This window comes from Callithrix jacchus, chromosome 18 (genome assembly GCF_049354715.1).
Source record: "Callithrix jacchus isolate 240 chromosome 18, calJac240_pri, whole genome shotgun sequence".
Taxonomy (NCBI): domain Eukaryota; kingdom Metazoa; phylum Chordata; class Mammalia; order Primates; family Cebidae; genus Callithrix; species Callithrix jacchus.
This window is the reverse complement of record NC_133519.1, coordinates 12,405,519-12,425,462: the sequence shown is the minus strand read 5'-3', so window position 1 is coordinate 12,425,462 and position 19,944 is coordinate 12,405,519. Positions and strand designations below refer to the sequence as shown.

General features: G+C 47.3%; 2 protein-coding genes across 4 annotated transcripts in view; both read left to right on the top strand.

Annotated features, from left to right (window-relative positions):
* LOC103788982 (uncharacterized) overlaps window positions 1-19,944 on the top strand; it is an 870,763-nt gene that overhangs the window by 809,275 nt on the left and 41,544 nt on the right. The gene's annotated exons all lie outside the window — the stretch shown is intronic.
* On the top strand, window positions 1,042-3,526 carry KPRP (keratinocyte proline rich protein). The gene has a single exon (XM_002759957.5). The coding sequence runs from the start codon at window positions 1,071-1,073 to the stop codon at window positions 2,808-2,810; it is 1,740 nt and encodes a 579-aa protein (XP_002760003.4). The 5' UTR covers window positions 1,042-1,070; the 3' UTR covers window positions 2,811-3,526.

Sequence of the window (19,944 nt, the reverse complement as noted above, 5' to 3'; positions counted from 1 at the left end):
TTGCCGAATGATCCCGTTTGCTAGTCACTGGGCTGCCTGCGTATAAACCTGTGGATCTGGGACAAGCAGAGGAGCGAGGCTGCCCTCCCTGGCCAAGCGTGGTGTCAGGGTGTGTACCCGCAGCCCTCACGTCATGTTTGCGATGCTCCAGCTATGCAGATCTTTGAGTGCTGCAGAATGTCAGTCTTGTGATTAAGAATCTTGGACTTTCTGGCTTATTCCATCTCAGGTAACTCCGCCTTGCCTCTAAGAGGAGCTGGGGGAAAACATTTCTGAGGCCTGCAGACCGTCACACTTCTGGTGATTGACAACAGCAGCCTGACTGGGCAAGTCGCCACGGTGGTCAGAGTCTTTCCAAGGCCCGTGTGCTTTGCACAGGCACGCTTTGAATGTGTCACCTTTAAACGAATTTATTTAAAAACATTGTGTCATGTTTAAATGAATTTATTTAAAAATATAGTGCCGTGTTTAAATGAATTTATCTAAAAACACTGAATATAGAGAAACAAACATTTAATGTTGGGTTTGAGCTGCCCACTTTCCAGTGAATGCTTTGCCATTATATGAATGTAGATGGTGCCTGAGCGCTTATTCTCACATGTGCATTCTTACACATATATGTGCACTGCCAGTGCACAGGTGTGAGTAAATCCAAGCTCCTGTGGGAGTGGAGTTCCCACTCTGGACTACAGCCTTGGGAGCAAGTTGTCGCCTCTACTTCCTGTGGGGCTGCTCAGACCACATTGCATGTGAGAAAGTGTGGAGAATCCTTTTGTCATCAGTGCCCTCTTGTCCTGGGCATTGACATGTCCACCCCCAGGGAGGTCCTGGGCACATGCAACCCTGCATATGCACAGTCAGGCCCTTTGGCAGAACCAGGGCAGGGCTAAGGGATTAATCCTGGGTCCAGCCAAGTCAGGACACTTGGGTGAAGGTTGAGGGTGGGGGAGGAAAAGCTAGGGAAGATGAAGGGTGTCTTCCCAGAGGTCCTGCCTCCCCACTCCAACTCTCACCCTCCTAACCCTGGTCTCTCTGCCCTCAGGTCACGCTCGACTGGCTGCTTCAGAACCATGTGTGACCAGCAGCAGATCCAGTGCTGCCTGCCACTCCCACAGTGCTGCGTCAAGGGTCCCTCCTTCTGCTCCCCTCACTCCCCCTTTGCCAATGGCCAAGTGGTAGTTCAAGCCCCTTATGAGATGCAAATTGTGGAGTGCCCTGTATCATGCCCAGTTCAAGTTTGCCAGGCAACAGACCAGGCTCCATGTCAGTCTCAGACCACACAGGTGAAGGGCCAGTCTAAGACCAAACAGGCGAAGGGCCAGGCTCCATGTGAGCCTCAGACCACCCAGGCGAAGGGCCAGTCTGCATCCCAAACTCAGATTTCCTCCATTCAAAGTCAGGCTCCACGCCAGTCTGAGGTGTCCTACATGCAATGCGAAGCCTCACACCCTGTTCAGACTTGCTTTGTAGAATGTCCTCCAGTTTGTTACACAGAAACTTGTTATGTGGATTGCCCAGTCCAGACCTACGTACCCTGGACAGCTCCTCAGCCTGTCCAGATGTATGTGGAGCGTCCTGCCGCTTGCCAGACTCAGAGAAGATTCTCCACCCAGTGTCAGTATCAAGGCTCCTATAGCAGTCGTGGGCCCCAGTTTCAGTCAAGGGCTACCTACAACACCTGCACCCCCCAGTTCCAATCAAGGCCATACTACAGCAGCTGTGGCCCTCAGTATCAGTCCCGGGCTTCGTTTAGCCCCTGTGTACCCCAGTGCCAGACCCAGGGCTCCTACGGGAGCTTCCCTGCACAGCGCCGGTCCCGGAGCACCAGCAGATGCCTTCCTCCTCCTGGACGGCTGCAGCCTTTTCCCCGCAGCTGTTCTCCACCAAGACGCTTTGAGCCCTGCTCCAGCAGCTACCTGCCATCAAGACCCTCTGAAGGTTTCCCTAACTACTGCACCCCACCACGCCGCTCTGAACCCATCTATGACAGCCGCTGTCCTCGCCGCCCCACTTCAAGCTGCCCTCAGAGACGTGGCCCCAAGTGCCGAATCGAGATTTCCTCCCCCTGCTGCCCCAGGCAGGTTCCCCCACAGAGGTGTCCTGTTCAGATTCCTCCCATCAGACCTCGCTCCCGGAGCTGTGGCCCGCAGCCCTCCTGGGGTGCCTCCTGCCCGGAGCTGAGGCCACAGGCAGAGCCACGTCGGCTTCCAAGCTACTGTCCACCACGACGTCTTGACCAGTGTCCGGAGTCACCACTGCAGCGATGTCCACCTCCCGCTCCACGTCCACGTCTGCGCCCAGAACCATGCATAAGTCCAAAACCACGTCCGCGTCCTCTACCAAGGCAACTTTCAGAACCCTGTTTGTATCCGGAACCACTTCCAGCACCACGTTCAACACCGCGGCCAGCTCCCCGTCCTCGCCCAGCCCAGTGTGAGATTCCAGAGCCACATCCATGCCTGCAGCCTTGGGAGCGCCCAGAGCCTTGTCCAAGGCCAGAGCCAATTCCCCTGCCTGTGCCCTGCCCAAGCCCTGAGCCCCACAGGGAGCCTTGGTGCAGCCCCAGCCCGTGCTCAGGCCCAGATCCAGTTCCATACCCAAGAGACGTAGGCTGTCACGAGTCTAGTCCACACCGTCTAGACACCGAAGCTCCCTGCTGTGGCCCATCCAGTTATAACCAGGGGCAAGAGAATGGTGTTGGCTGTGGGCCTGGTGATGTGTTTCCAGAGCCGAGGGGACAGGGTGGCTGTGGAGACCAAGGCAATGCCTGTGCTGGAGTGAAAGGTGAACCGAACAGTGCTTTTTTCTAAAGGAAAGGTGACTGAGACAACCCTGTCTCCTGCTCTGAAAATGCTGTTCCTCTTATTCCACAATTTCCAGTGCGCTCCTGTTTGAATCTTCCAAAGATATTCAGAGACTCCCTACTACAAAGGTGATGTCCAAACTGCTTTGCTTATCATCCAAAGATCCACACCTGGGTCTCAGATGCCTCTCCAGGCTCACGTGTCACTCCTCGCCCGGACATATCCTCAGCTCTAGCCAGACTAGTCCAGCCACCAGGCACAGCTTGGGTGTTCCCCATGTCATACCTTAAATGTCCCTGCCTCCAAGCCTCTGCTCACTCTTTCTCCCTCTGCCCGGACCACTTCTCTCCTCCTCCTCAGCTTCTGAAATCCAACCCATCTTTTGGTGCCTCTCTTGGCGCCTTCTTTGCTTGCTCCCACTCACAAGAGCCCATGCTGACTTCCTAAAACTCTGAATCCTCTGCACTATCTACTTGGCAACTGCCTGGTGACATCTCTTGAATGGTTATTTCACTTTCCGGGTGTGTCTTCCTTATCTGCCCAACTAGGTTGTAAACACCCAACTGAGTGGAGTCAGAAAATCCCTACATCTCAGTGCCTATCCTGGGGCTGGCTGTTGCTTAGCAAGGCTCGTGGGTTGGCAGCTTGAACCATGTTCTGTCCTGCTCAACTGCAGGAACTGAGAGAAGGCCACGTGACAATAAAGATCGCAATGTACTCACTGCCCGCGTCCTGGGTCATTCCTGTTTTATTCCTTAACTTGCTGAAATGCGGTTTTTATTGTTGCTATTTAAAATTGTGATAGCAAAACACATGTAACATAAAATGTACCACCTTAACCACATTTAAGCATTCAGTTTAATGGCATTAAGTACATTTACATTGTTATGCTACTAACACCACAATCTGTTCATAGGACTCATCTTGCTAATTAAACCTTCTCCGTTAAATAATAACTCGTCATTCCCTGCTCCTTCCAGCCCCTAGCAACCACCATTTCTGTCTCTATGATTTAACGATGCTGGATCACTCACTAAAGTAGAATCACGCAGTGTTTGTTCTTTTATGACTGGCTTACTCCGCTTAGCATAATGTTCTCAAGGTTCATCCAAGTTGAAGCATATGCCATAATCTCCTTCCTCTTCAAGGCTGAGTAATATTCCATTGCATGTACATACCACATTCTCTTTATTTGTTCATCAATGGATGGATGGGCACCTAGGTTGCTCTCACCATTTTTTGTAGTAAAAAGTGTAGCAATGAACATGGATGTACAAATACTTCTGTGAATCCCAGATTTCAATTATTTTGGATAGATACCCGGAAGTGGGATCACTGGATCATACGGTAATTTTATTTTTAATTTTTTGAGGAACTACTATACTATATTCCACAGTGACTATATCATTTACATTCCCATCGACAGGGTACAAGTCCTAATTTCTCCACAGCCTTATCGACATTTGTTATTTTCTGATTTTTTGTTTTGTTTTGTTTTGGTAATGGCCATCCTGATGAATAAGACATAGTATGAATTTTCATTTTAATGTATTATCTTTCTTCTCTAGTTTATTGTACCCGTAGTGTGAGCTTTTAAGCCTAGACCAAGTGAGTTGTCCAGTGGGTTTTCAATCTTCCCTCAGTGTCCTTGGACCCAGATGGAAAGGATGGAGGAAAAGGCAAGGGGATGAGGGAACAGGGAGAATAACTCTTGCCCCTGGCCTAGGAGTAAAGGACTTCAGGCCTGGTTTGGCTAACTGGGTTTTGCCCAGTTCTAGGGCCACAGTCACAGCCCTGTTGGCTCTGGAACCAGAGGAAGTGGGGAAGGAAGCACCTGGAGTCTCTCTGGGGACACTCCTCAAGGTATGCACTCCTCTTCTCTCAGAACTAGGCCGGGTGTGGTGGCTCATACCTGTAATCTCAGCACTTTGGGAGGCCGAGGTGCACTGATCACCTGAAGTTAGAAGTTTGGGACCAGCCTGACCAACATGGCAAAATCCCATCTCTACTAAAAATACAAAAATTAGCCGGGCGTGGTGACACACGCCTATAATCCCAGCTACTCGGGATGCAGAGGCAAGGGAATTGCTTGAACCTGGTAGGTGGAGGTTGCAGTCAGCCAAGATCACACCACTGAACTCTAGCCTGGGCAACAGAATGAGACTCCATCTCAAAATAAAATTAAAAAAAAAAACTAAATTAGTTACTTTTCTTTCTGTTTTCTTTTATGGAAGCATATGAACCTGACTCTGCATTCCTCAATTGCTCCCAAATTCTATTAGGAATGGGTGGCCTTGACAGCATGAAGGTTAGGGCTGGAGGGGAAGAAGAGACAGCTATGACTCTCCTCTCAGTCCTCAGATAAATGCTGGGTGGGGATGAATGAGGTGAGATGAATGCGGGGTGGGGGGAGTGGGGGTGTGGGGGGGATGAATGAGGTGAGATGAATGCTGGGTGGGGATGAATGAGGTGAGATGAATGCTGTTGGGGGATGAATGAGGTGAGATGAATGCTGGGTGGGGATGTGGCTCTGGAGGACAAGGGTACTGGAGGACAGGCCCTTCCTCAGGGAGCTGGTGCCCTGAGGCCACGTGGTCTGCACAGGATGAAAAAGCTCCATTTAGGAGGATGACAGCAGAGGGCAGTTCTGGCCTTGGCCTCTGAAGGTCTGATCCATTGCCCTCCTCCTCACTGGCCACACCTCGAATGACCTCACAGCTACAGAGCCACAGTTGGGAAACGATCCAGGGCCTGGCTCTGAGTATGTATCTCCCTTGCCCAAGGGATTTAATTCTGCCAGGCTGGTGGTAGAGACGTCAGAAACCACCTAGTAGAACCCTGTGTCATATAAAGGAAAATGAGGCCCTTCATGTGAAATTCGTTCATTCATATAATTATTGGCCTATATTTATTGCTCTTCTGCTAGGATGGCCTTGGTTAGAGAGACAGTCATAACCCTTGTTTACTGTCAGTGCATAACCTAGTACAGTGGTCCTCAAAATATGGTATCTGAATCAGCAGCATCAGCAACACCTAGAACCCTGTTAGAAATGCAAATGAAATGCCTCACCCCACATCTAATGAAGCAGAGACTCCGAGAGCGAGGCCCAGCAAGCTGTGTTTTAACCAGCTCTCCTAGTGCTGATGCCCAGGAACATTTGGTCTTCACTGGTTTGGTGAAATGCCATATGCAGATAAAATATGAATATACATGTATATAGTAGGCATATATCTCTGTGTGTTTATACAGACACGTACCTACATATCTACCCATCCTCTAATTCCCATAACATCCGGTTCCACAGGCATTATTATTTTGCCCTGTTGCAGAGTTGAAAACCTAAGCACTCAGGGTTTAAGTGCGTGCCAAAGCCATATGGCCACTCGTGACGCCCAGTCTGCACTCTTTCCTACCATACATGGCACCTGCCTCTTCCAAAGATCTTTCCTGTTTTAATCCAAATATCTTCCCGACACAATCTTGGAGTTCTCTCAATCACTGAACGGGTTATTTTCATCAGTTCCATGTCTGCCTTCTCTCTTAAAATCCAAGCTGCTCTAGAATTGAGCCTGCTACGTGGCACATGCCCCAGGGGCGTGGCAGAGCCTGAACTGGCCCCATGAGGCATCTCTAGGTTTCCATGACCCAGGCCTCTGGGTGGGAGTGCGGAGGGCAGGGTAGGGAGAGGCTTGGAGGCTCCAGTGTGGGAAGGGATTCTTGTTAGATTTCTCCCATACCCTCAAAAACACACTTCTAGACAGGTAACCCCCTGCCTGGGGATGCTTGGGAGCAGACCATTCACCTCCTCAAAATATTAAAGAAACACATAACTGGCTGTGAGAAGGTGGCATTCACTTCTAGGAAATCCTGCCCTCCCCCATGTCTGGGCCACAGGTACCCATCCAGGCTTTTACTGAAAGAGCAATGTTCAGTAGTCTGCACCGTCCTCTGGGGATAGATTCTGGTTCCCAGAATGATGGTAGAATAGAAGGGTCTTTGGGTGGGCCAGTCTGGAGCTGAGTCAGGAAACTCCCGATGGCCTGCGGTTCTCCACTGCCCAGGGCTATGCAGGAGCCAGCCTCCAGGTCATTTCTACAGCCAGAGACAAGCAGCTCAGAGGAAAAGGGCACACAGGGGTGTGTGTCTGAGTTTTTCAAGTTTCTTTTTGTGTATCTCTGTGTCTGTGTATATCTGTCTGCTTTAAAAGCTTGGAGCTTTTAAAATGCATTTGGCAACAGGGGCTGTGACCTCAGAAGTGTGGTTTGGGGCATCTCACCTCCTTCAGCAATAGCTCTGATGAGCCTGGTCATCCTTCCACTCTCCACCATCCACCATGTCACTGATGACAGGCATCTTGGTTTTCTGACCTTTCCTTTTGTGTCAACCACTTGAACAAAACTGAAAGTGTCTCCAGAACCAAGGCTGAAGACCCAAAGGCGCAAAAGAGACCATTTATAAGGCCCTTCGATGTACTCAAAAACGCACCAGACAGGCTCCTCTTCAAATCTCACACAGATGTCAGGCCGCACACAGGTTGTGTAGCTTCTGTACCAGAGTCTGATGAACTGTTGCTCAGAAGTGCGCATGAATTAGCCAAGTCACAAAGTGTGAGGCAGAGATCAAGCCAGGACATCCATGCCTGACATCCAGCTACACTGCCTCAGAACCAGGGCCTGGCTTCCAGAGGGGGAAAACATGACAAGAGATCAGGCCTGAAGATCACGCTTCGCACTTTGGAATACTGCTTACATTCTCCCGCAATTCTGTATCTCTTCTCTTTCTAAGCTTTCCACTGTGGGATCTTCACTGCAGAATGAAGGATGTTCTCAGAGGTTCCTTCCAGACCAGGTGGGTTATCTAAAATTCCTTTTTGAGGAAGGCAGTATGCTAGAGTGAAATTACCTGGGGTATTCACTTAAAGACACAGAGTCCCAGGATGTGTCTTAGAACGACTTAACTTAAACTGCCAGGATGAAAATCAGGAACCTCCATTTGAGAATTATTCTGATCAATCAGAAATGTGAAACATTTCTTTAATGAATACGCAGGAGCGTGAGCTTACCTAGAAGGAGGGTTGAAAGCTGTGCACATCTGGCCTCAGCAGGAGTAGGATGTGGCTGTGGTGGTGAAGACAGAGCTGATTGTTTCCTGGTTTCTTGTAGGAGGTTTTATGCAATTGTCCATGTGGGGACACAAATTATCCACCTCTTGGTCTAGAAGCACCTTAAGATGAAGGAATCTCTTTCTTTCTCACAGTTAAATCCCAATCTTTGCTTCCACCCAAAACAGCCAGAATGAGGAGATCTGGCGTATGTTACAGACACATAAGCGACAGGGGCCTCGCTACAGCATATCTCTCCTCTACCCAGGTATTACCCGGACATTGAGAGAAAGACGTTCCACACACACAGTTTGTTCTACACGTCATAACAGCCTTTAGTGCATAAACAAATACAACTGTTATGCATCAGAGAATAGCTCAGCTGTTCATGTCAGAATCCACAGGTGGACAGCAGTCATCAGAATCATGAATTCCGGCATGGCATGAGACTAGTCAGGAAGGCAGGGTGATGCCTGATGATCTATTTGCTTCTCATTGCCAGAGACCATCCAGCTCATTCCTCCAAAAGATGGTGCTTTCTATTCTGGAGGGCTAAGCTAGATGGTATCTAGGGACCTAGGAGTAACCCAAGCAATGCCAAATATACCCGTCTCATCTCATCGTAGGAACCCTGAGCTTGGTCCACACCTTTCCTCTATTCTCTAGTACACGTCCATCAGGGAGGGAGGAAACCACTTATGAAATTGCATCAACACATCTATTCACTTGACAAATATTTATTGAGGCTCTGCTATCTGCCAGGAACTGGTATCAATCCTGGAAATACACTGGTGAGCAATGCAGACAATACTACGGTGAGAGCTTCAACACGGGAGGCTCAGGGTACCCTGGAAGCGCACAGAAGGGTCAGTGTAGCACATTCGGGGCCCAAAGGAAGCAACCACAGGACAGATGTGACAGACGAGTAGCAGTTAGCTGATGATGGGGTAGAGAGGAGAGTCTTCTCTCCCCTCAGAGATAACAGTAGGCATGCTGTCAGCATCACTGACTTAGTGACAGACAGCCCAGTGAGGAGTCGGCCCTCATTAGTTAAATATCCTTCCTGGTTCCTAAACTATATGGAAGGTTTATGCTGGTCCCAGGACTCCATTCTCAGCCCTGTTCTAATGAACTTTTTATCAACACCTTGGGGAGAGACTTGAAAAGAAACTGGCCTAAATTTCAGATTACCTTAAGTTATGAGGGAGAATTGGAGAGTAAAATTTAGATTTAACATGGGTAAGAATAATGAATTTAATCTGACAAGATAAAGTGTAATTAAGGTAAACATGAAGTTTAATGTACATTAAGATTAAGGCTTAGGCATCCCTGTAGAAGATGAGTGGGTGGATGTGCGGTTACGTACGTGAAGAATTTTGGTTGATCAAAATCTTAGTGTGGGCCAAGAGTGAGATGCGTCAAATGGCAACGAACTGTTGTTCTGAATGAGTAGGATGTGGGTCTATGAAGGGGTCATTCTGTTTGGCACAGATGCGCACACCTGAGCACTGTGGTCAGCTCAGGTCAAATGTGTGGGGCTGGAGGACGATGATCTACTATATGCCAGCCACCATCTGAGGTGGGAAACCCTTCCTCATGCTCACAACTTGGAAAGGTGATTGCATTCACTCCATTTTACAGACATTAGAAGAAACAAAATCTAGAGAGGTTAACTAGCTTGTCCGGTCACACCTCTAAGACTTGATAGTGCTGGAATTCAAGCCTAGGCTAATCTTATGCCAAAACTGGGTCATCCTCCCTGTGGAAGGAAGAGTAACACTATGTTTTGAAAGGACTAGCATGCTTCCATCTTCCATTATTTGAAGTGGTTTCATTTAGAAAACTAATCAGCTTTTTTAGTAAAACAAAGAGCTCAGATTCAATTCATGGAAACTGTGAGAAGATTCTGGCTGGAAATGAAGAAAAAGTAATAGAACTGTTTGGAAATGAAATATGTTGTTCATCCATGCATTTGATAAATATTTATTCAGTGTTGATTGAGTATTTATTATGTACTGGACACTACTTTGGATGATTGGAATAGATCAGTGAACAAATCAAAGATCTCTGTTCTCAAGGAGTTTAAATTCTAAGCAGAGAAAAACAGATAAACGGGCATATTTTAAAAAGTTATACAATAAATCAAAATATCCAACTGATCTGGAAATAAGAACATATGTAGCAATGAAGATGACCTGGGCAGGCGTCCCAGACAGCATCAGAAGGGGAAGGGTACTGAGCCAGATGTGTGGGAAGAAGGGGCTGAGAGGCTGCGGGGCCTAAACATTCAGCAATGGAAAGTGCATGGAAGGGCCATTGTGAGAGAAGAGTTTAAGCCCAGCTCCACCACTCATTAGCTGAGAGGTCTTGACTTAGGCAATTTTTTGGCACTCAGTTCCCCCATCTATAAAATGTAGCTCAAAATATGTCCACCTGTCGGATCACACTGAGGATTAAATGACATAAGCTATTTAAAATACTTAACACTTTGTATATTATAAAACACTAAAAATATATTTGCTTCTGGCAGCGAAATATTCACCTTGAGAAAAGGGAAATGATTGGCTTGGGGAACAGCCTGTTTGATGAAGGAGGTGGGCCACAAGAGTGGCAAGCCTAGGCCAACGCAGATGCTGAATGAGCCACAGAGACGCACATGCAGGAATGAATGTGGTCAGCAGGGGCAGGCAGGAAGCTTCAAGAAGGAGGAATTGAAGCGGTGGTGGGATATCAAACAGCAGAGAGGACAGGGGATGGGATGAATTGGAAAAATGCCTTAAGCAAAACACTGAGTCTAGAGGAAGTATAAGATCTGGGGGAAGGAAGCCCAGATACCAAAGTGAAGGTGGGGTTGAGCACAGCAAGGTCAGCAGCCATCACAGACGGTCATCAGTGTATTGACACCATCAGCACAGCTCCTTAGCTCAGCCAGAGGGAGTGGAAACACCAGAGAGGGGAGGCTTTGCAGTCAATCGGAAATACTATTTAGGCTTGAGTCGGAATTGGGTCCTTAGTCACTGAAAGGTGTCCTTCCTTGACCTGGCAGAATGTGAACTCTGGATTGAGCAATAATTAATTAATCAGTCATTTCCACAGCATTTCATCAGCATTCTTCAGAGGTTTGTTTGGTGATAAATCCAGGAGGTGTCTCCAGTGTCCAGTGGGTATAGTCTTAATGCTGTACCAGAGTGAGGTTTCTCATCCTCGGCACCACTGACCATTTGGGCAAGATAATTCTTTCTTAGGGAAGGCCTATTCTGTGATTTGAAAGATGCTTAGCAGCATCCCTGGCTTCTACCCATTAGATGACAGGAGCTGTGATGATCAAACACTTATCCAGATTGTCCAGTGCCCTCTTTTGGGGTGTGGTAGTCAGGTTGGGAGGGTACTGCAGCACTGTTTACAATAGCAAAGACCTGGAATCAACCCAAATGCCCATTGATGATAGACTGGATTGGAAAAATGTGGCACATATACACCATGGAATATTATGCAGCAATCAGAAATGATGAGTTCATGTCGTTTGTAGGGACATGGATGAATCTGTAGACCATCATCCACAGCACACTGACACAAGAACAGAAAATGAAACACCGCATATTCTCACTCATAGGCGGGTGATGAAAAATGAGAACACATGGACACAGAAAGGGGAGTACTAAACACTGGGGTCTATTGGGGGGAAAAGGGGAGGGCCAGTGGGAGGGGGAGGTGGGGAGGGATAGCCTGGGGAGAAATGCCAAATGTGGGTGAAGGGGAGAAGCAAAGCAAAGCACACTGTCATGTGCGTACCTACGCAACTGTCTTGCATGCTCTGCTCATGTACCCCAAAACCTAAAATCCAATAAAAAATTTAAAAAAAAAATTCAAAGATAAACACTAAAAAAAAAAAAAAAAAAAAATCCACCCCTAACCCCACCACACTGAGAACCGCTGAGTTAGAGGAAAGGCCTAGGCTTTGTCCTCAGGGCCCTCCCAAGCCAGCAGTGATCACCCTTTCCCCTTGCCTTCATCCCAAGAACCTCCAGTTCATTAAAAATAAAAAGTCTCTATAAGGCAGGAATACATGCAAATACGAGCGAGCAGTTACACTTTAAGGATATACAGAAGGCTTTTATTTTTCCCCAAGGGATCTGTATACTGACTATGGAAGAGTAGATTATCATGGCTATTATGGCAATTGTGAGTAGATGATCTGTACCAGTCATTGTCATCACTATTTGGCAAACTTGTCCAAAAGCTGAGAACACTCACTTTCTAACCTTCCTACTTAGTTGCCATGGAGCGCTAGTGGCAACCCGAAAAACGTATAAGCAGGAAATTCTATTGTCTCAAAAAAGTATAACACAAAGAGGAATGATTTGTATTGATGATTAGTCAATGAAGTTAATGGGTAAAAGGAGAAAGAGACAAAAATGCACAACGGCCCTTGGGAGGGCTTCAAGAGTATGCCCACGGCTTCTCTTCCACATGCCCATAGATGCTCTTCCATGTGCCCATGGCTGCTCTTCCATGTGTCCACAGCTGCTCTTCCATGTGCCCACAGCTGCTCTTCCACATGCCCACGGCTGCTCTTTCACATGCCCACAGATGCTCTTCCATGTGCCCACGGCTGCTCTTCTGGGTTCCCACTGAATACAGGAAACTAGCTGAGAATAAATAAAGAAAACTCACCTATAGGAATACATTTTGAATTAGGGCTGAAGGTATGATTAGGAGTGGGGAAAATCTTGGGGTATCAATTAAAAATGGGGAGAATCTGAAGCTTGTTCAACTCTGAGAATTTGAGCAGGCAGACTGATAAAAGGGTCTCTTAAACAAATTAGTGATTATTAGAGATAGATTGTTACTCCTGAAAAATGCGAGAGTTGTTTGTTCCTTGAATGACTCTTATCCTAGATCACTGGACACAGATGTGTTTTGAAATTTAGAACTTTTTTTAAGGAGGGTAACACAGTGAATCAAATTCATTAGTAACACTACAGGTATACTTCAAAATTGGCCATGTTCAGTCTCAATACCATGGAATTAGAACAAAGGATTGGACCACATGTTGGGCAGGCAAGGTGACGGTTGGCAGTCCAGGATCACCTGTCATCCCTAAGCCTTCAGGGATTCTTTCCATTGCAGAGGAAATTCATATTTCTACAACAGAACATAAGAATATTTACAGCAGGCTAGGTGCGGTGGCTCATGCCTGTAATCCCAGTACTTTGGGAGGCCGAGGCAGGTGGATCACGAGGTCAAGAGATAGAGAGCATCCTGGTCAACATGATGAAACCCCATCTCTACTAAAAATACAAAAAAAAATTAGCTGGGCATGGTGGCACGTGCCTGTAATCCCAGCTACTCAGAAGGCTGAGGCAGGAGAATTGCCTGAACCCAGGAGGTGGAGGTTGCGGTGAGCCGAGATCGCGCCATTGCACTTCAGCCTGGGTAACAAGAGTGAAACTCCGTCTCAAAAAAAAAAAAAAGAAAAGAATATTTACAGCAAGGTGAAATGAACTCACTGTGTTCAGGTCAGTTGTTTTATTTTTGCCACCATATGAATATTCTCAGCAATCACATAAAAATCCAGCATTTAGGGGTGCTGGAATTGGAAATTGTGACCATGAGGGTGTGGATATATAGTAATATTTGGCAATTATCAGCAATGATATTTTCTCATCCCATTTCCTACTGCTGTGAACGTCTGTATTAGTCTTTTCCGATGCTGCTAATAAACACATACCCAAGACTGGGTAATTTATAAAGGAAAGAAGTCTAATTAACTCACAGTTCAACACGGCTGGGGAGGCCTCAGGAAACTTACAATCATGGTGGAAGGGGAAGCAAACACGTCCTTCTTCACATGGCGGCAGTAAGGGGAAGTGCTGAGCAAATTCTTTTTATGCTATAATTTGGGGCAGTATGCATCTCTTTAGTCCTCTTTTCTTATACCCACTCTGGATTCACCATCAGAAAGCCCAATTCACTGAGGCGTGTAGGAGGGAAAAAACGGTCTCTAGTTTTAACAAGATCCACCTAACTTCAAAGGCATCTGTGGCTTTCAAAATTCTCAAGGTCCATTACAATCTCAGGTAGCCTCTATTTCTCTTTGTGTCTGTCTGTCTCTATCTATCTGTCCATCTATCCATCCAGCCATTTTCTGGTTATAACCACATGCCACATACTCTCTCAGGATACTTTCCCTTTGGCATGTTAATTAGTTTGTAAATCCTGCCGAAAAGGTATTTCTCTTACTATCTCTATTTAAAATATCAGAAAGCCAATGACCAAACATATTGAATACTTTGCCAGGGTCCCCAAGGCCTCTTTTCTCAACTACTATGATTCACACACATGCACACGTGGGAGCAGACAAACCCTACAATGCAGACTTGTGGATTTTTTTTTTTTTTTTTTGAGACGGAGTTTCACTCTTGTTACCCAGGCTAGAGTGCAATGGCGCGATCCTGGCTCACCACAACCTCTGCCTCCTGGGTTCGGGCAATTCTCCTGCCTCAGCCTCCCGAGTAGCTAGGATTACAGGCACATGCCACCATGCCCAGCTCATTTTTTGTATTTTTTAGTAGAGACGGGGTTTCACCATGTTGACCAGAATGGTCTTGATCTCTTGACCTCGTGATCCACCCGCCTCGGCCTCCCAAAGTGCTGGGATTACAGGCTAGAGCCACCGCGCTCGGCCGACATGTGGATTTTTAACCAACCTATCTAGAGCCAAAAGTCTAGATGAATAGTTCGTTTCTAGGATGGAAGGAAAAAGTTGTTTGAGCAGAATTCTTAAGTGTGAATACAAGACTACGAAGAGAGCCATCTTTATAGGAAATACGCCACTGAAGACTCCAGGAACCACAATGTCCATTTCACCTACCACAAGCCCCCATTTCCACCAAGCTCTTTCCTAGCGGGGAGCAGCTTCCTGAACACCCATGAAGGAAGGTATGTGCAGAACTGCCAGTCACCACCTGTCACAGGACCAACGTGGGTGTCAGGAGGCAGGTTCTCTCGTGCCCAGGCCCTGTCTCACTGCTGGAGGCAGAGCCCAGGCCAGGATAAAAGGGCTCTGGGCCAGAGCACCCCATCCACTCACCTCCTGAGGTGCTGAAGAACCCCGTGCTGCCTGTGATCCTGGTAAGTGTCCCCTGGGAAAAGGAGCAGGGGCTTCCATAGAGGGATGCTCAGACAGGAGGGAACAGAAAGTCAGGCCAGGCAGGAGGAGAGGCTGGGCAGAGCCTCAGGGGCCTGGAATTGTGATTAACAAGAAATGGGGTGGAGGCAGAAATCAGAAAGAGGAGGTAGAGGGGTGGGTGAAGTGAGAGAGATTAAGAGCAACTGGTAGGATCTGTAGGGCTGTATGACACAGATTCGGAGGAACCAAATTGTTTTCAGTTGCTTAGTACGTTTCTCTGGTTTTAGAGAACAAATACATTGGCCACTAGATTATGCTGGAGTGGGTTGCATAGTGGGAATATAATTTTGGAGATAGGGACACACTCATTTTCATAAAAGACTTGCTGAAAACACTGCTACTTAGAGGAAGAAAGGATCGGAGATAACTGTGGATCTTGTTAGATGCCAACCAGATCTGAAGCAGAAAACGGAGTGCACACTGGAGCTCAGAAGCCATGTGACAGTGCCTGGGGACAGGCCTGGGAAGGCAGCATGTGCTAGAGAGCAGAGCCTGGGTTGGGAGCCGGGGGACCCAGGAACAAATGTGACATGCTACCGAATAACTGGGCCGGTAAAGTCACCTCTTTTGGCTTTAGTTTATTTATATATTGAGTTGGTTGAAACAAATGGACTCCAACATCCTTTGCAGTTACGGTTTCCTATATTCCAGCAAACTGAAATCTGTCAGTTCCTCTGAGAGAAACCCCTTTTGATTTTTCCTGAAAGAGGTTTTCATCTCTAAACTTGTCGCAACATTGAACATCTTCAGAATTCATGGAGATGTGGTAGAATAAATGCTGGCCTGGAGCCAGTTTATCTCCTGGCCTTCTCTCCCACACTTAGGAGGTTTAATGACCAGAAACTTTATTTACATATTTGGAGATTATAGATTGCTCGAGAATGTCTCAAATAAGATTTGAAAGGAGACCCCATGAATGAAAGCACTTGGTAAACCCTGAGAGTGATAAAACCATTGCAGGTGATTTTCCTGTTTGATATAAGGCTTTGAAAATGAAAGGTCTAGAAATAATGTGTAAAGGACAAGAACAGGCAGGGGTGGCCTCTGCCTCCGTCTAACTTACCTTCTGACTCTCCTTCAGCTCCTGAACACTCGCTGCCAAGATGTCCTGCCAGCAGAGCCAGCAGCAGTGCCAGCCCCCTCCCAAGTGCACCCCCAAGTGTCCTCCTAAATGCCCCCCAAAGTGTCCCCCTAAGTGCCCTCCAGTGTCTTCCTGCTGCAGTGTCAGCTCTGGGGGCTGCTGTGGCTCCAGCTCTGGGGGCTGCTGCAGTTCTGGGGGAGGTGGCTGCTGCCTGAGCCACCACAGGCGCCGCAGGTCCCACCGCCACAGGCCCCAGAGCTCTGACTGCTGCAGCCAGCCCTCAGGGGGCTCCAGCTGCTGCGGAGGGGGCTCCAGCTGCTGCGGAGGGGGCAGTGGCCAGCACTCTGGAGGCTGCTGTTGAACTGGATCCTGAGCCTAAAAGAGCACATTTCAAGCCATGAAAGGGGCAACTTCATCTTCCTTGGGCTCGGCTGTGTTGCTGGGACATTTTAGAAAGACTTCAAACTCTGTCCTGGACGATTCCTCTGACCTAGAATCCAGAAATCTGTCCTCTCACAAAAATCCATCTTCTGACCTCTGATTCCATCTGTGCACCTGGCCTGGGAACACCCAATAGAAGGCCTTGCCTCATTCCCCTGATTTCCTTGGCAATCCCCATTGTGCATGAAACAATAAAACAAATGATCCGCTCATCAACTTGTTCTAGACTGCATTACTGTTGCTTGTAAATGTGCCGCGAGGGATAGCATGTCTGATCTCAGCTCCATCCCCTGGTTATTGGGCATTGAAGCAGCATGGCTTGCTTAACTCCTTCAGCCCCTGGTCCTCACTAGAGCTGACCCCTGCCCCTCGGTGCCTCGGCCAGGGTCAAGTCAGGAAAAAGAACTATGAGATTTAGATTTACATTAACAGACCGAAGTTTGTATAAAGAATTGCTTACTTGGCATCGGAGAACTGACAAGACCAATACAGGACAAAGAGGGTTCGTGGAGGTGGTCACTGTCATCGCCACCATGCCGCCAACAGTAGGGGAAGGGAATGTCTTGAAATTATCAAAATGTAGAAGCTTGGAGCAGTGGCCCATGAATTGAAACTCAGGCCTTTAGGAAAGGGGCCCTTCTCATGGGTGCAGGGGTCTCTGAGCTCAGAGGAGGGGCCCTGTGAGTCTGGACTCATGCTTCTGAGGAAGGACACAAGCTAGTGCTGGTCCTAGGGTCTCCATGAGAACCCAACAAGGTTGGTTTTGTGAGTGGAAAAACTTCACACTGGAACCACTGTTGCTAAAATTGCTCCTGCTGGGGTGAGAAGTCATGTTGGGGTGACTTGGAGAACTCTACAGGAATCCAAGGAAGCTTGGTCCTTGTCCCTCTGCCAGCTTCCAAGTCTTCTCTAGCTTCCCCTACTGGCAGAGACTTCAGGAAACAGCCAGCAAAGAGAAACGGGATTGACAATCCCAAACCTCCATCGTAAGGCCAGAGGAGGAAGGGAGGACTGAAGTGGAGCGATGATGTTTTAATAACCAGCATGCTGAAGCAGGCAGGGAGACAGACATATCCTACTCAGCCATCACCCTCCTTCTTCCTGATATCCTCCCTCTCTCCCCAGCTAGTCTCCCAAAGAATTTTACCTTGTGCCTCTTTAAGTAAACATAACGAAATGACTCCATGCAGCTTATACTTTAAAAATGCAGACTGCTGTAGTATAAATAAACCTTGAAGCTCACTTCTGCAAATAGACCTCAAAGTGTTTCTGTTCTTGCCACTGCCCATACAAATGGAGTCATAAATTATAGACACACACACGTGCAAACACACACACACACACATCAATGTTCATCCCAGGTGTCAAGAGCTTGGAAACGATGCCCAAGTCTGTGAAAGATGAGGCCTCTGTGCTTCTGGAAGTCCTTCTGATTATCTGGCCTGAGGTTTCGATTCTGGATGAACATCAATCAGCCTTCTCCATTTCCAGGAAGCTTCCCTAATATTTCCTCTACTGCCACACACACTATGTTAACACTACAATCCTCCAATATTAGTGTTCTCAGGTTATCCTCTCTCCTATCATGCCCTCTTGTGTCTTCTCCCACTGGGACTACCTAGATGTACTTCCTCTTTCCCCATCTGGCATGGAGTTTCTGAAGAAAAGATAGTTTGAATCCCTATAAATTGCAACCCCTGTACTACCAGGCCTCTCTGCATTAGGATCAAGGATACTGCATAGGCCCTGGGTAAGGACTTCCTAAGTTCGGAGATATGGGTATTACACCATCCTGGGGGACTCCTGAGGAGAAGGGCTGGGCCTCTCTCATCCTGTGGCTCCCTAAGGCAGGGGAACCTGTGCTTTCACTGAAGAAGGCCTCTCCAGGGAGGAGAGGACATCTCACAGTACTCCTGCTAAAAGTGACAACATTTCTATCTCTTTCCTTCTTTTTCCAAGTTCCAAGGACCAGAGGTATTTAGACAGGGACTGACAGATGCTTCAAGGTCAGGAGCTCCTTACATACAAGGACATCAGTTCTCTGCAAGGTCCCTGTAAGTCTTACCTTCTTCCTTGGCTCTCTGATGAGTCCAGAAACCAGCATCAAGCAGTGGGGCTGGACTTCATTTCTTCTCTGCTTTCCGCATGTGGGAACTGCTAAAAGGTAAACTGAGGTGCAATACAATTTTAAAGAGTTTATTTGAGCAAACAGCAATGCATGAATTTGGCAGTTCCAGCCCAAAAGTGGTTTGAGGGGTCTGTCAAAAGAACAGAAGGGGAAAGCTTGTATAAAGAAAACACAAAAGTAAACTGAAGAAAATATTTGATTGGTTGCCATGACACCATTTTCTTACTCAGTATATCCTGCTGAAAACCCCTAGTTGCATAATTATGAGGTAGCTGATGGCTTCTGATTGCTTAGTTTTAAGCATCATTTTTTTAAAAATATAGGCATTTACAAGAAATAGCCCAAGTTATGTTTCCCTTATGTTTGGAGATCCAGCGAAGTTGAGGTCATTTATGGGGCTTAACTGGCTTTGCCTGCCCAGGGACTCTTCAGGCCTGGTGTCCATTTGAATTTACTTTAACAAGACCCTCCTGTTCACGCACACACAACGCCCCACAATCGCCACTAAGTTTGAGACCAGGATCTTGACACAGTGCAAGCAGCATGAGAGGATCCAGAATGCCCTCTCGGAGCCCCTCCTCCCACGTTAGACACTCAGACCAGTGGCAGAGGAGTGCCACCATCCTGGGCTGCTGGGGGAAAGGCAATCTCCTCAGCCAACTTGGTGACTCCCATTTGCTCATTCCTTGAAGAACTCTTTTAGTCTATGGTTCTGTGTTCTGATGAATGGGTAATATTACAAGAACCATCTGTGACTGAGCAATGTCAGTATGCCAGGCACTGTGTGCTCACAGTAACCTATTCATCCTTGAAATTGCTATGAAGCAGGTCCATTTTTAGCCTCAGTTTAAAAATCAGAAATTCAGGCCCAGAGAGTTAAATGCTGTGGTGGCTGGCACGTCTGCCAGGGGGCTCTTGGCCAGCAAGAGGGTCCCAACCTGGAAAGGGGAGTGTGCAAAAGAGAAGAAGAAAGAACAGACAGGGTCTGGAGGGTTGAGAAGTCAGATGCTTCACCAACAGCTTTATTGAACTCAGGGCTTGGTTATATACATTACAAGCAGAAGTGTTTACATCACGGGATCAGTGTTTCGTGGGAACAGAAAGTTTGACAATACAATCACAAGTCACCATATTTTGGATAAATATGCTGGGAACAGGGAAATACATAATCAGGTTAAAGCGGGGGGTGCAATTAT

Bases quoted from the DNA above. Each gene is read 5' to 3' on its own strand.
- KPRP (XM_002759957.5), top strand. From the start codon at position 1,071: ATGTGTGACCAGCAGCAGATCCAGTGCTGCCTGCCACTCCCACAGTGC.